The 13,017-nt window shown below is 42.4% G+C and overlaps 1 protein-coding gene across 1 annotated transcript in view; it reads left to right on the forward strand.

Annotated features, from left to right (window-relative positions):
• The window catches only part of Camk4 (calcium/calmodulin dependent protein kinase IV), a 236,193-nt gene that overhangs the window by 158,884 nt on the left and 64,292 nt on the right, over positions 1–13,017 (forward strand). Inside the window, exon 5 of the mRNA XM_041647159.1 lies at positions 5,790–5,862. Coding sequence (XP_041503093.1) covers positions 5,790–5,862 — 73 coding nt within the window. The remainder of the gene's footprint in view (positions 1–5,789; positions 5,863–13,017) is intronic.

Genomic DNA, 13,017 nt, shown 5'->3' on the forward strand with positions numbered 1-13,017 from the left:
ATAATCCATCCCCTTCTTTTTTCTGAAGCATAAATTTAATCATGGGAGCCCCAAAACTACTCAACAGTTTTCGTCCAAGTAAACCGATTTCCAAGCATGTCCAACATATCCACTTACAAACCTCATCTCCCCACTCTGCTGGCTTTGTCACCAGCTTTGTTTCCATCACACATTGCCTCCAAGCTCAAGGGACCCAAAGCTAGAAAAAAGGGAGGAAGACTGACTTGGATTCTGAAACTTTTAATACTGCCATCATCTTCCAAACACTGATCAGTGCAGCCACAGGGTAAAGGCATTAGAGAAAACTGGTTCTCGTACGTGGAACTAGGGAGGAACTGGAAGAGAATGGGCGCAAGGACCTTCCTGGGCAGAGTGATCCCCACACACACGGTGCAGTGGGGGTAGGGATGTAGTTTGTTTCTCAGTCTCCGTCTCAATGTTAAGCAAGGCAGAAAGCAAGCCCTGGTGAGATGTTTGTCAAGTGAATGGTTGAGTAAACAGTGTACTCTCCAGCAATTCCTATGGAGTCGCTGGGTCAGACTTCTCATTTCTAGTATGAAAGAACTGAACTAGAAATCCCTTGGGCCCATTCCCAGCCCTGCAATTTGATCTGCCCTCCTCTTCCTACTGTACTGCGGCTCCCCAGCCAGCACCCACACTGATCCACATCCGCCCTCCTCCCTGCAGCTCCCATGTAGCGGGTGCTGGTGCTTTTTAATGTATGAGTTTAACAACTTCTGGTTCTTAAAGAAAAAAAAGCATATAAATGAAGATGCTATCAATGAAAGTTGCAAAAGCAGCAAAAGAAGCTTATGAAGGAAAAATACAATTACACTGGAGCACAGAAGTATTCACTTTAATAGAATGTTGTGTGTAGCAGCACCGTGCTGTAGTTTTGATTCCTGAAACTCGTGTTATGTTGGGGCTTTTATCTTCTGACATCCAGCCCTTTGCTACACATTTTCATTAGTCCACCAATGTCTCTTGCTCCCTGATAGCCCTGCCATTTGAGAAAGAGCTGTGATTGGTACACAGGGAGGTAGAGCTGATAATCTCTGTGCCAGGAAGTCTGAGGCCTCAGGACATGATCAGATTTGAGCACTTCGGCTGCAGGGTCTTCGCTAACTGTCTGGATGGAGATGCGCTCAATTCAATTTGTGGCAATTATTCTGAGAGAAGCAAATGCGCCAGAGTCGTGCGCCAAACCAGATCCTCGGAGAAAAATACTTAGTGCCGATATGTTCTTACCCTGCAGTTAGGGGAAAAGAACCACGGTATGAAGGAAAACAGATCAGCCCGGGAGGAGAGGCCGGCACGGAGCTGCACAGGAAGCAGTGGAAGTTAAAAAACGCAGTAGTTAAGGAAGGATGCTGTTGAGGCAGGGGGCATTGTAGCAAAGAGCCTAGGTAAGCTGTCCTCTGATGTCTTCCCAACTCTCTCCATCCTCTAAGAAGTGTGGTCCCAGGGTGGCCATTGGGCCAAGGTTGTCATGGAGATTTTGGGAGACATATTGTTCTAGCTCAGAGCCCTCTAGCCTTGCAGCAATGGAGTGCTGTAGAGTTGTCTCATGTAGAGAAGTCATGTGACTTGGACCTCAGAAAATGATCTCAAGATTCTGATAGTATCTAAACCACATTCCAATCATTTTACAGAACTTGAAAATTGATTGTAGTAAATAGGGGCGGCGGGGCTGCGTCCCCAGCACCCCGGCTGCCTGGCTAGCTTACGCCCGAAATAACAACACACAAACTGTATTCATTCTGCTTGGCCCATTTCTATCTAGCCTCTTCTAGGCTAATTCTCACATATTAATTTAGCCCATTTCTAATCATCTGTGTTGCGCCCCTAGGTGCGCTTACCGGGAAGATTCTAGCCTATGTCCATCCTGGGTCGGAGCTTCATGGCATGCGTCTGCCTGGGAGCTGGGAGCATGGCGTCTCTCTGAGGCGTCTGCTCCCGAGAGGAGAGCTGTGGAGTCTGAGCTCACTTCCTCTTCCTCCCAGCGTTCTGTTCTGTTTACTCCTCCCACCTATCTTCTAACCAATGAGGGCCAAGCAGTTTCTTTTTATTTAACCAATGACCTTCCTCCATCGATTGATGTGCTTCAATATAGAGACAACAAAGGAAAAAAATTATCTCCTCTTTTTTTTTGAAAGGTCTACACTTCTCACAGTGATTGAAAACTTTCATTACTTTTGAAAATCAAAATCACTAGTACATTTTGTATAGAGATGTAAGCCCGTGACTGCCCTGGCATGTACAGTTTTGTTGCCATTTTTTAAAAGATGCCAGCTAACTTGTATAATGGAATGTGTGTCACTTCATGAGGCAAGTGTGCTGTTCTGCTGAATCTGAATCACTTTGATATCCTTTTAAAATTAAGTTTCAAAGAAGCTTTACAAAGAAGCATTATAGTGACGTCTAAGACTGTATAGCTTCACGCTTATAGCCCTGCTTATAGGTTTGCTTTTAGGATGTGCTGAGAAGATCTCCCTCTAGGGCTTAGGTGCCTGGGATGGGCTTCACTTCCAAGCTCAGTGCATTTGCGCCTGGTGATAAAGGTTATCTGCCAAGAACTTGTCCAGATGGCCTCAGCCTGACATTTTTCTGCCATCCATTCCTTTGATGATTAGTCCCAATAGTGTGAGCAGTTATTGGTAGACTCCATGAGCAGTGCTTGCTGCCAGGCTCTGTGAATGATTCAAGTCCTGCAGAGGCCGTGTCCACGCATCACCTTTATCCTTCTTGGCTCAGCCATTACTATTTTCACTTATTATCAAAGTCACGTTAACCCATATTTGTGATAAGGAGTTTCTTGTTATTGACTTTAACAGTTTCCTACCTGCCTGGTCCCATACTCCGCATACACTCTGCCCTGTTCTCAGCAGTCTTGCATCTGGGAAGCTTAGGTTCACTTTTCAGGTCTGAGATGAGCTATCCCTCCACCCATAGGATGCCAATCCTAGACTACTACCTTTCTCAGACTTAACTAGTCCCCAGTGTCTAGCTAGAACCCAGGGCCTGTCTCATGGCGGTAAGTTAGACTGTTGTTTGTTCTGCTGCTTAGATAAGAAGAATGAGTGAATGTGTCTGCTGGAAGGCACCCTCTCTATTAATTAGATGAAGTATTTTGACTAATTGTCATGCCTCCATTCAAACAGTCCTGAATAGTCATATAATAATTTGTGAACACAGACACTGCACTAGTTCATTAACATTGGTCTAATAAAATTCCTTAGACTGGGTGGCCCATAATCAACAGAAATGCATTTCTTACAATTCCGAGTCTGGGAAGTGTAAGATAATGATGTTAGAAGTTCAGTTCCTGGTGAGGGGCTGATTTCTGGATTCCTGAAGATGCTTGCATGCTATGTTTTCATGTAGTGTAGTGATAACATCTCCTCTGTAAGGACACTAATCCTGCTTATGAGGGCTCCACCCTGGTGACCCAGTTATCCACCAAAGACTCCACTTCCTAACTACTGATGCCATTCGAATAAGCCCACAGGCAAATTAGGGTTTAGCATACTAAGTCTTAGCGTATACAAAGTTTCAGTTCATATGAGGCATTTAACCTATATTATACTCAAATAAAAACACATAAACACTTCATCCAGGTCAAAGCTTGAGACTTATACCAAAGGACAAGAGGGACACTCTGGATGGTACAGCATTCCCTTTCCAAATGTACTGAGCATTTGATAGATAACTGGAAATAATAGTGCAGAGCTGTGCAGGCTAACCCTGCTAACCCCGAGGAGCTCCCCAAAATAGTTGTGGTAGAGTCTCATCCTGAGCAAATGGGCATAGGGCGATCCAAAGTTCTGAAAGCCACAAAGTAAATGATTTTACCACCTTGCGCTAAGAATAAAAGGTCGCAAAGAAAGGTAATTATCAGTTGTCATCCTCTGCTATTTTCTGTAACAATGCTCTTCCTCTAAGGTAGCTGTGGAAAACCGGAGCTTGCAAGGAAGAGCGTGTGGAGGAGACAGCAGTCACGTTTGTGGTGTTGGTGGTTATATCATAAAATCTGCAGAGAGCACAAGGTGGAGAAGGCGATAACGTGGTCGTCAAAGTGCTCAGCCTTTCCTCTTCTCTCAGACTCAAAATCTGAGTGTTCGGAAAGTGTAGTTGAAGATTATTTCAGGGCCAGTGAGATGGCTCCGCAGGTAAAGGCTCATGCTGCCGAGATGAACTCCTGGCTTCAGGCCCTGGAAATTGTTCTCTGACTTCCTCAGAGGTGTCACGGTACTTCTGCACCAACCCACAGCCCCTGACCCACTCAGGGGTGTCATGGTACCCCTGCACCCTCCCACAGCCCCTGACCTACTCAGGGGTGTCATGGTACCCCTGTACCCTCCCACAGCCCCTGACCCACTCAGGGGTGTCATGGTACACCCACACCCTCCCACAGCCCCTAACACACTAAAGCAATCAATAAATGTATGCGTAAAGTAGCTTATTTCGACTGAAGCTTTTGTAAGTAGACATAAGCAAATAATAAACACCCCAATTTTATAATTTTTCATTTTATTTGACCTGATGCATAATAAGTGTCTAGCAAAAGAACTTCTCAAGCAGAGACAAAAATTCCAGCAGGGAAAGGAGAGTTGAGCATCAGTTCCCAGCCTTAGCTGAGGAACCGCTGGCGATTGGCAACTTCCGGGGGAGGAAGGGTCAAGTCCCTTTAAGGGTGTGCTTCAGTAGGTCGGTCACTTCAGCAGAAGGTCACATGTCCAGAGTATGTGGGAAGCACAGATGGGACTTGAAGAGCTTTTTATTTGTTTTCTGAAAAGGACATTTTATCAGATAGGTAAGGAAGGGGATGTAGATCCAGGAGGAGCTGGAGGAGTGATTAGGGAAAATAAAATAAATTTTAAATATCTAAATCATAAAACAATGGTGGATATCGGGATATTCTAGCTTCATTCTTTTAAGAGATTATGAGTTTTGTTTTACTGTTTTTATGAATCGGTAGGTGGAAAATAAAATCACGTACCTTTCTGAATTTTAATAACTATGATCGTTAAGGAATTTTCTTATGTTTTTAAAATTTTTATCATAACTATTCTGTTCTGCATTTCATCCTCCTCTGTCTCCCAATTTCAAAGCATTTTAGAGGCTTTAAATTCTGTTATTAATATCATTTGCTTTGAGAATGTGTAGCTTCTTGCTGTAACATTTAAAAGAAACAAAACCAAAAATGAAGTTATTTTTTGAGAAATGACCACCCAAGTTTCATAAATTTTATTTAAAAACTAATTCTAGTGAACAAAAATTTAACATGTTCAGAAACCTAGAAAATTGCAGCGCAGCAAGTGTGATGATATTAAGGATTTATTGTATTTTACAGGTGTGATGTTGTGGTTATAGTGATGGGTTTAAAAGATTTACTGTTTGGGTAACTGTTATTTGATTTAAAATAATACAATAGGAAAGAAAGTAAGTAGATAAGGATAAAGATTGACTGTAAATTAGTTATTGAGGTATATATAGTATAGCATCTACTTGGTGTATGTTTAGAATAATTTACAATTTAAAATTAAAATAAAAAGTTGCCTCTCCTCCAGGAGATTGGATAGCTTATGCCGAGAGAAAATGAATGTTTTTCATTTTCTTAGCAAAGCCAAGGTATTAGAATGGCAGTTTGTGGAATCCTTCCCCCGTGCTGGAAAGGGCTGTTGCAATTGTTTGGATGTATCTTCTCTGACGTTGATTTAATTAAGTTCTGTTAATGTCCACTCAACGAAATATATGTGTCTCAGAAGCATTCTGTATCTGTTTTTTAGGATTGTGGAAAAGGGATATTACAGCGAGCGTGATGCTGCGGACGCTGTGAAGCAAATCCTGGAGGCTGTGGCTGTAAGTAAAATAGCAGTGATGTGTGTTTACCTACGGGTCCTCACCTCCTACAAAAGGCATCTAGAACAGCGGGTGTGGGGTGAGCTCTACCATATAAGCAGCCGGGATGGAGTGTTGTAGGAAAACATACTTAATTAATGCGCTTAACAAGCTGGTTTCTCAAATCTGAAGGACACGCTGCCCCATAGGTTTGTCTAGCTACTTACGTTCTATCTTGATTTCATACTGGGCTCTAGAGTTTTACTTGTTCCCTAACATTTCCCTCCGCATTCTTTCCGTTTACTTCTTTGTTGGTTTCGTTGTTTTCTTCAGTTTGTTTGGGATGGAAGATGGTTGAATAAGGTAAACGTAGACCTGAAGTATAGAGATCTCTGCCTTTCTTTTAAAATAAGAAATTAGTGGACTTGTTGGAAAATGAATCTGCCCGTCCTGTTTCTGAGGAAAAACACAAGATAAAATTTTATAAAATAAAAAATTTATAAGGTTAGAGTAAAACCTTATAACTTAATTGTGGATGCAAGTACACATTTGCGAATATGTAAATTTCAGAATTCGTCGTGAACTTCGGGCAATTGTCTAGATGAAACAAATGTTTGACCATGCTGGCTGAAATCTTCCAATATAGTCACTGGTTTCTTTTTCCCACAATTTTTACTTTTATATATTTATATGTACATGTGCTTGTGTATGTCATGAGGTCAGAAAAAGAGTGTCAGGGTCCCTGTAACTGGGGTTCTAGACAGTTGTGAAGTGCCCTACCTGGGTGCGGGGGAGGGGGTGGCATTAGGTCCTCTGGAAGAGCAATAAGCCCTCCTCATTGCTGGATCGTCTCTCCAGCTCTGGGGACTAGCTGAGACACTTTAGTGATTCATTGCTGAGTATAAAGCCAAAACAAATTATTCTCTGAGCATACAGAACAGGTCCCAAGGGGGGATGCTTACTGGAATTAATTTTTTTAAAAAAATCCATACAGTCTTCCCATAATTAATTATAGTATTATTCAGTTAGCTATCATAAGAAAGCACCCAAAGGAACAAACACAAACACATGTCCCACTAATTTCACCTACAGGGAAAACAAGTGTAGATTGGGGAATGACTCAGTAGGAAAGAGTGTTTGCTGTGCAAACAAGAACAGACTTCGAATACTTAGTACATATGTCAAAACCGAGGCATTTCTTCTAGCTCTAACACTAGGGTAGGAACAAGTGGATTTCTACTGGCCAGTCACCTGAGCAGAAACATTGACTTTCAGTTTCACTGAGAGACCCTGTCTCAAAAAATAAGATCAAAGATGGCAATATGGCTCCGTGGTTAAGGGTGTTTGTTGCTAAATCCCGGGACTTGAGTTGACTCCAGGATATGTATGATAGAAAGAAAGAACTGAAATTTTTTCTCTATTCTCCAAACGTACATTTTGGCACATGGGTACTCTCTCTCTCTCACTTGCTAAATAAACAAATAACTATGATTTTAAAAATAAAGGAGTTTAACAATAGAAGATATTGAACATTCCCCATCTCCCCACATATTCTCACATGAGCATATCCTCACACATACATCAATATACTTACCAGAGAGAGAGAGAGAGAGAGAGAGAGAGAGAGAGAGAGAGAGAAGGGGGCCATAAAATTGTACTCTCATGTACGTCTATAGTTGGTTTTTTTTTTAATTCTTTTGGCTCTTCTACTCTTTGGGGACCCACCACCCATCTCCCAAATAAATCCACATGGACCCTTATTCTTTCTTATGAATGCCCAGCCTTAGCTTGGCTTATTTCTAGCCCGCTTTTCTTAAGTTATCCCATCTACCTTTTGCCTCGGGGCTTTATCTTTCCCTATGTCTGTATACTTTTCCTTGCTTCTTACTCTGTGGCTTTCTGTATAGCTGGGTGGCTGGACCCTAATGTCCTTCTCCTTCTCTTGCTTCTAGATCTTTCTTCTCTCTTTTTCTCCTATTTATTCTCTCTGCCTGCCTGCCTGCCCTGCCTATCCTTTCTCCTACCTTGCTATTGGCCATTCAGCTCTTTATCAGATCAATCAGGTGTTTTAGACAGGCAAAGTAGCACAGCTTCACAGAGTTAAATGCGAGATAAAAGAATGCAACACATCTTTGCATCATTAAACAAATGTTCCACATAAGCAAATGAACACACCTTAAAATAATATTCCACAACATACATCAGTCTTGGTTACATGAATATTGAATATCAAATTCATCTTCTCACTCTATAAAACAGCAGCCATATTCTAGCTCATTTTCTCCCCCAAGTTTCTTGACTTACAAGCTCGGGAATGGTTTTCATTGCTTTGTTCTCCCCTCACATCCACCTTTTCAACTGCAATTGGATCTCCCTTCCATTATCCCTGAACCCAATCCCAACCAGTGAGGTTTTCTGGCTCATGTTTCTAAAACATGCTGTTGTTTACCTCCAATTTCTGTTCTTAAGTCTATGCCTAGAGTGTCTCTTGTAATTACTGGTTTTGTTTTATAAGGTTTAAGTTCAATAATGGCAATATCACGTGTATATTAAAGACTTACTTTAATCTTTGAATCTTTTATTGACACACACATACCCAAATAAGGCCGGCAACAGGGGCACTGCGGGAGTCAGAGCTGAGTTTGGTTTCTTTGTACGTGAGTTTGGACATATCCCTATGTCCTTCTAGTCTTAGTTTTCTCTACCAAGACAGTAATATGGCTGTGGGAGAGGCTGAGAAAACATGCAAATCAAGGCCACAAGAGATTAGGGCAGCTGCAGACCCATTCAGCTGACTCTTCACTCGGTGGGGTAAATCCGGACAAATAAAACGATCGAACAGCTATATGCAGCTTATGAAAATTCAATACGTTTTAATGCGTTATATATTACACCAACTACCAACTAAAAGTTTAAACCCTGGGTGGTTTGGGGTGTGCACTGCGTCGCAGTCAGTCTTGGTCAGCCTCGCACGTGAGGTAATTGGAGTTTGTCAACCTGCTTTGGATGCTTTCGTGTTCCCTGCTCTGTCGTCTGGTGTTGGCACCACTCAGGAGCTTTTCTTCCTGGTGCATTGGCATATGTTCTGTTTTACATGGGCCAGGGTAGAGATGTGACAGGAGAGACACTTGTGTCTCTTGACGTAACCCTTTTCCCATGCCTACACCCTTCACGTGGCTGGTGCTCTTTGGTTCATCACAGAAGCTGTGCTTCCACTTGATAATGCCATAGGTGCCTCACAGAGATGAGAAACATGTTCTCAGCATTAGAATTTTCCATGGGCTGGAATTACATCAATTAAGGAAACAATGCGTCTAGTCAGGGATGTTCCAGATAGGGTGCCTTACTTAAAATAGTGGGACAAAGGCTCAAGACCTCTATTCTAGGCCTGAAAAGTTGATTGTTGTTAATCTTATGTATTTAAATTATCATTTTACCCACTCACAGAATTCTGGTTTAGATTCCAGACTACCACATTCAAACCAAACATCCTTGAAACAATCCATCAAAAGTTCTTTGAAACTAAGGGTTAACTTAAAGGAAAACAAAAATGAAAACCCCTTTTCTAAATGCTTCACAGGTCAAAAGCAAGGCAAGTTTAAACTTGTGACAAATTATTGACATTTTTGAAATAACTTGTCAACTATAAAACTATAGATAGCTATGAAAAATGGGACGTGTGGGAACTCAGAGTCATCTGAAGTCATGCCTCAAAAATGGAGACGTACCGCAGAGAGACAGAGGGATGCTCCACTTGCATAGGAAGCAGGACATGGTGACATTTTGGAAAGAGGCTCAGCAGGCGAATGATGAGTTCAGGAAGGGAACCGGCAGTGGTGTCAGCCGTAAGAAGTGTGGGGCAGATAGAACACTCCCCAGCACGCACATCCCTCCAGGCCACACCGTGAAGAGACTGTATCCAGGCTGACTGCCTCAACAGAAGCGGAAAACAGATTGCAAAGTTTGTGGGAAATATGCTGCAGGTATAAGTATATCTCTTACGTAACACACCTCCCAGTCCTCCGTCTTTCTCTGAGTGTTTCTCTGTCTTTCCTTCTGTAACTTTGCTACTTTCACTCCCCTGCCCCCTTTAAAAGCAATGATCAGAGTTTTAAAGTAAATTTAGATGATGTTCTCCCCTTTGGCTTTGGGTGAACTCACTCAGCCTTTTGAGGCAGGTCTTTTAGTCTTCCAGAGTATTGCTTCTCCTGGGATAAATTGCTGTAGTTACTGGTTAAATGGTCTGAAGTGCTCGGGATGTTCTGGAAGAGTTGCCTTGTCCAGCACAACATCATCTCTAAGCAGCAAGGACAATGAGAAAGTGTTCTCTCTGCCGCACACCTCTCTTGGCTGTCACCATTGCCAGTTCCTGTCTTGTAGCCACCTCTCACCTGCTGAGCCTGTTTCCAGTATGTCACCGTGCCCTGATTCTCTCCCCGGTGAAACCTTCCTTCTTGTTGGCTAGCCACAATTCTCTGCGGTACATCTCAATTTTCAAGGCATGACTCCAGAGCCTCGAGACACTTGTGGAGTAGAGAACTAAAAAAGATTTAAACTCTCGGAATATGGTTGAGAATTTGCTATATGTATTGTCACAGAGCTTTTTGCTTAGAATTGCGTGATGGTGGTGACCAAGAATTGCAAACCAAAGCATTAAAGTCATCAAGATGGTGAAAAGTAATGGGTAGTTGAGGCAGGAAGAAGGCTGGGTGGGTAAAGTGCTTCTTGCATTCGCGTGAGGACCTGAGTTGGGATCCTCAGCATCTGGGTAAAAGCTGGGGCAGGGAGACAGGCAGATCCCAGGATCATTCTGGTCAGTTAGGGAATTGAAGTTTCTGTGGGAGGTTCTATGTCAGTCATGGTCCATTGTCACGGTGGCCCAGTGAGGAAGAGGGAACCTCATTTAAGGAACTGTCTCCTTTAGATAGGCCTGCAGCCACTTCCGGGAGGCATTTTCTTAATTACTAATTGGTGTAGGCAGCCCCAGTGTGGGTACTACCCTCCTGAGGCTGGTGAACCTGGACTGTACTAGAAATGTAACCGAGCAAGCCAGAGAGAGCAAACCAACAAGCAGCAGTCCTTGGTGCTCTCTGCTTCAATCCCTGCTCCAAGTTCCTGTCCTGCCTTCCCTCCTGTGACGAACTGTTGCCTGGAAGTGTAGGATGAAATAAACCCTTTCCTCCTCTGCTTCCTCTTGGTCACCCCACTTCTAAAATTAATGTGGAGGATAATAGAGGAAGACACCTGATATGGATCTCTGGCCTCCGTGTGCCCATGCATAGGTGTGCCTGAGTACACGCATGTTCAAACATGTGCATACACCCCCCCCCCCCACAATAAACATGATAAAGATTAAATAAGAGTTCTGGGGGGGGGGATGACTCTGCCTTTCCTTCCTAAAAAAAGAGCAGATTTAGCTTATTAGAGAATAAATTGATAAAGAACAGATGATTAGATCCTGAAAACCAAAAGGCAAACTGGGTCTCTGGAAGAAGGTGTTGTGGAGACAGCACGATCAGGAAGTAGCAACAGAGAGACAATGGCAATGGTTAAAACTGAGGTGATGGAGGCACTGATGAACCTAAAGCGAGGACTCGATGTTGTCTGGTGCCCAGAGAAGTTGTTCATGGCCTCTGAAAATGGCACTCCAGCCAGCACGTGCTGATGTAACTGTGATGTCCTCCGAGGACTGGGGAAACTGCACAGGAGATCAGCGAGGGTCACCAGAGCGACCTACCGTGGCCGAGTGCAAGAGCTTGTTTATAGAGTTGTATAGTTGGGAATAGGAGTTAGGAAAAGTGGTTCAGAAAGCAAACCAGGGGCAAGTCCCTCATCCTTCAGTCCCTCATCATCCTTCTCCAGCTCCCAGCCTCACGTCCACTCAGGACAAAGCCAAGGGACCAGTAGGAGGTGGAAACTGGTGACTTACAATTCAGATTCCAGCATCATGAAGTGGACTATAGAAAGGCGAGTTTAAAGTTGCGAGATCATAACACGAGAAATTGTTAAAAATTTTCAAAATTCATGCTGTTATTCATAGAGTTTTTCTAATGTTCTTAGTCTTCAAAGTACAAGGAAAGATTCTGGAAGTTAATGAAATAAAGGAAGTTAATGAAATAAAAAAAAGAATCAACACTAAAGCAGTTTACTACCTGCATTCGGTTCTGAGTCCCATGATGAATAACATTTATACATTTCATAAGGCTTACATAATTCACTTCTGTAGTGTTTGGTGTGTAGATACCATCTTTCACCCTGATGTCTTAGTGGTTGTTGGGAGAGCACTTTGAGAAGATGGAACTTACCAGAACGTCTTTCCTCAACTTCCCTTTTATATGAGCAAGGTCATATGACCTGATCATATGATAAACCCAGTGGATTGTCAGGGGGAGCCTGCTTTTTAAGTTTTTGGAATTTTCCCATTCACACAAGAAGGCCCAAGTGACAAGAAACTGTTTGTCTTTTTCACTGCCTTAGTTGAGTCTACAGATGATGCTGGAAACTGAACCCGCTATCTTTGTGATTATAAATGGAAATATAATTTGTATAGAAGGCTAGGAAAAAAAAAACAAAAAAAAGGTAGAATTTTTCTCCCTCTTGCTGTCTCACAGAGGACAGCACCACTTTGATTTGTATGTCTTCTTACTTGAACACACTGAGCTCCTTGAATAAACTTGAGCGTATCTTCATAATGATTTATGATACAATTTTTCATCCATCAGTTATAGCGCAAAGGGCATACTCCAGGTAAAAAAGATTCTGGTCCCACAAATTTCCAAAAATTGAGTTTCACTGAATATCAAATGGACACCCACACACTGCTAAATCAGGGTGAAGTGCAGCTTGGAGGAGTAATGAGGTTGAAGACTATTAAAAATCAACCTGCTTCTGACACTTGTCCCTTGTTTCTGTGAATATCAAGCCTACTTGTGCCTTCAGAACAATCCTGAGAGGTTAGATGAGCAGCACGAGTATAGAAGAGTGGATGCAGGATGTCGTTCTTGTTTTACATAAATAGTCTATTCCTGTGGGCGATAATTTCCTCTATTTTTTCTTGTTTTTGCTCAGTTTTGATGGTGGATTTTTTGATTAATGCAAGGTATACAATATTAAAATACTGTAGTCATAATCTACCCATAAATAAGAATGAATAAGAATTGAGAAGTCACAACTATC

This window comes from Microtus oregoni, unplaced genomic scaffold (genome assembly GCF_018167655.1).
Source record: "Microtus oregoni isolate MIOR12 unplaced genomic scaffold, Mior012 000161F_ref0000079, whole genome shotgun sequence".
In the NCBI taxonomy this organism is placed as follows: domain Eukaryota; kingdom Metazoa; phylum Chordata; class Mammalia; order Rodentia; family Cricetidae; genus Microtus; species Microtus oregoni.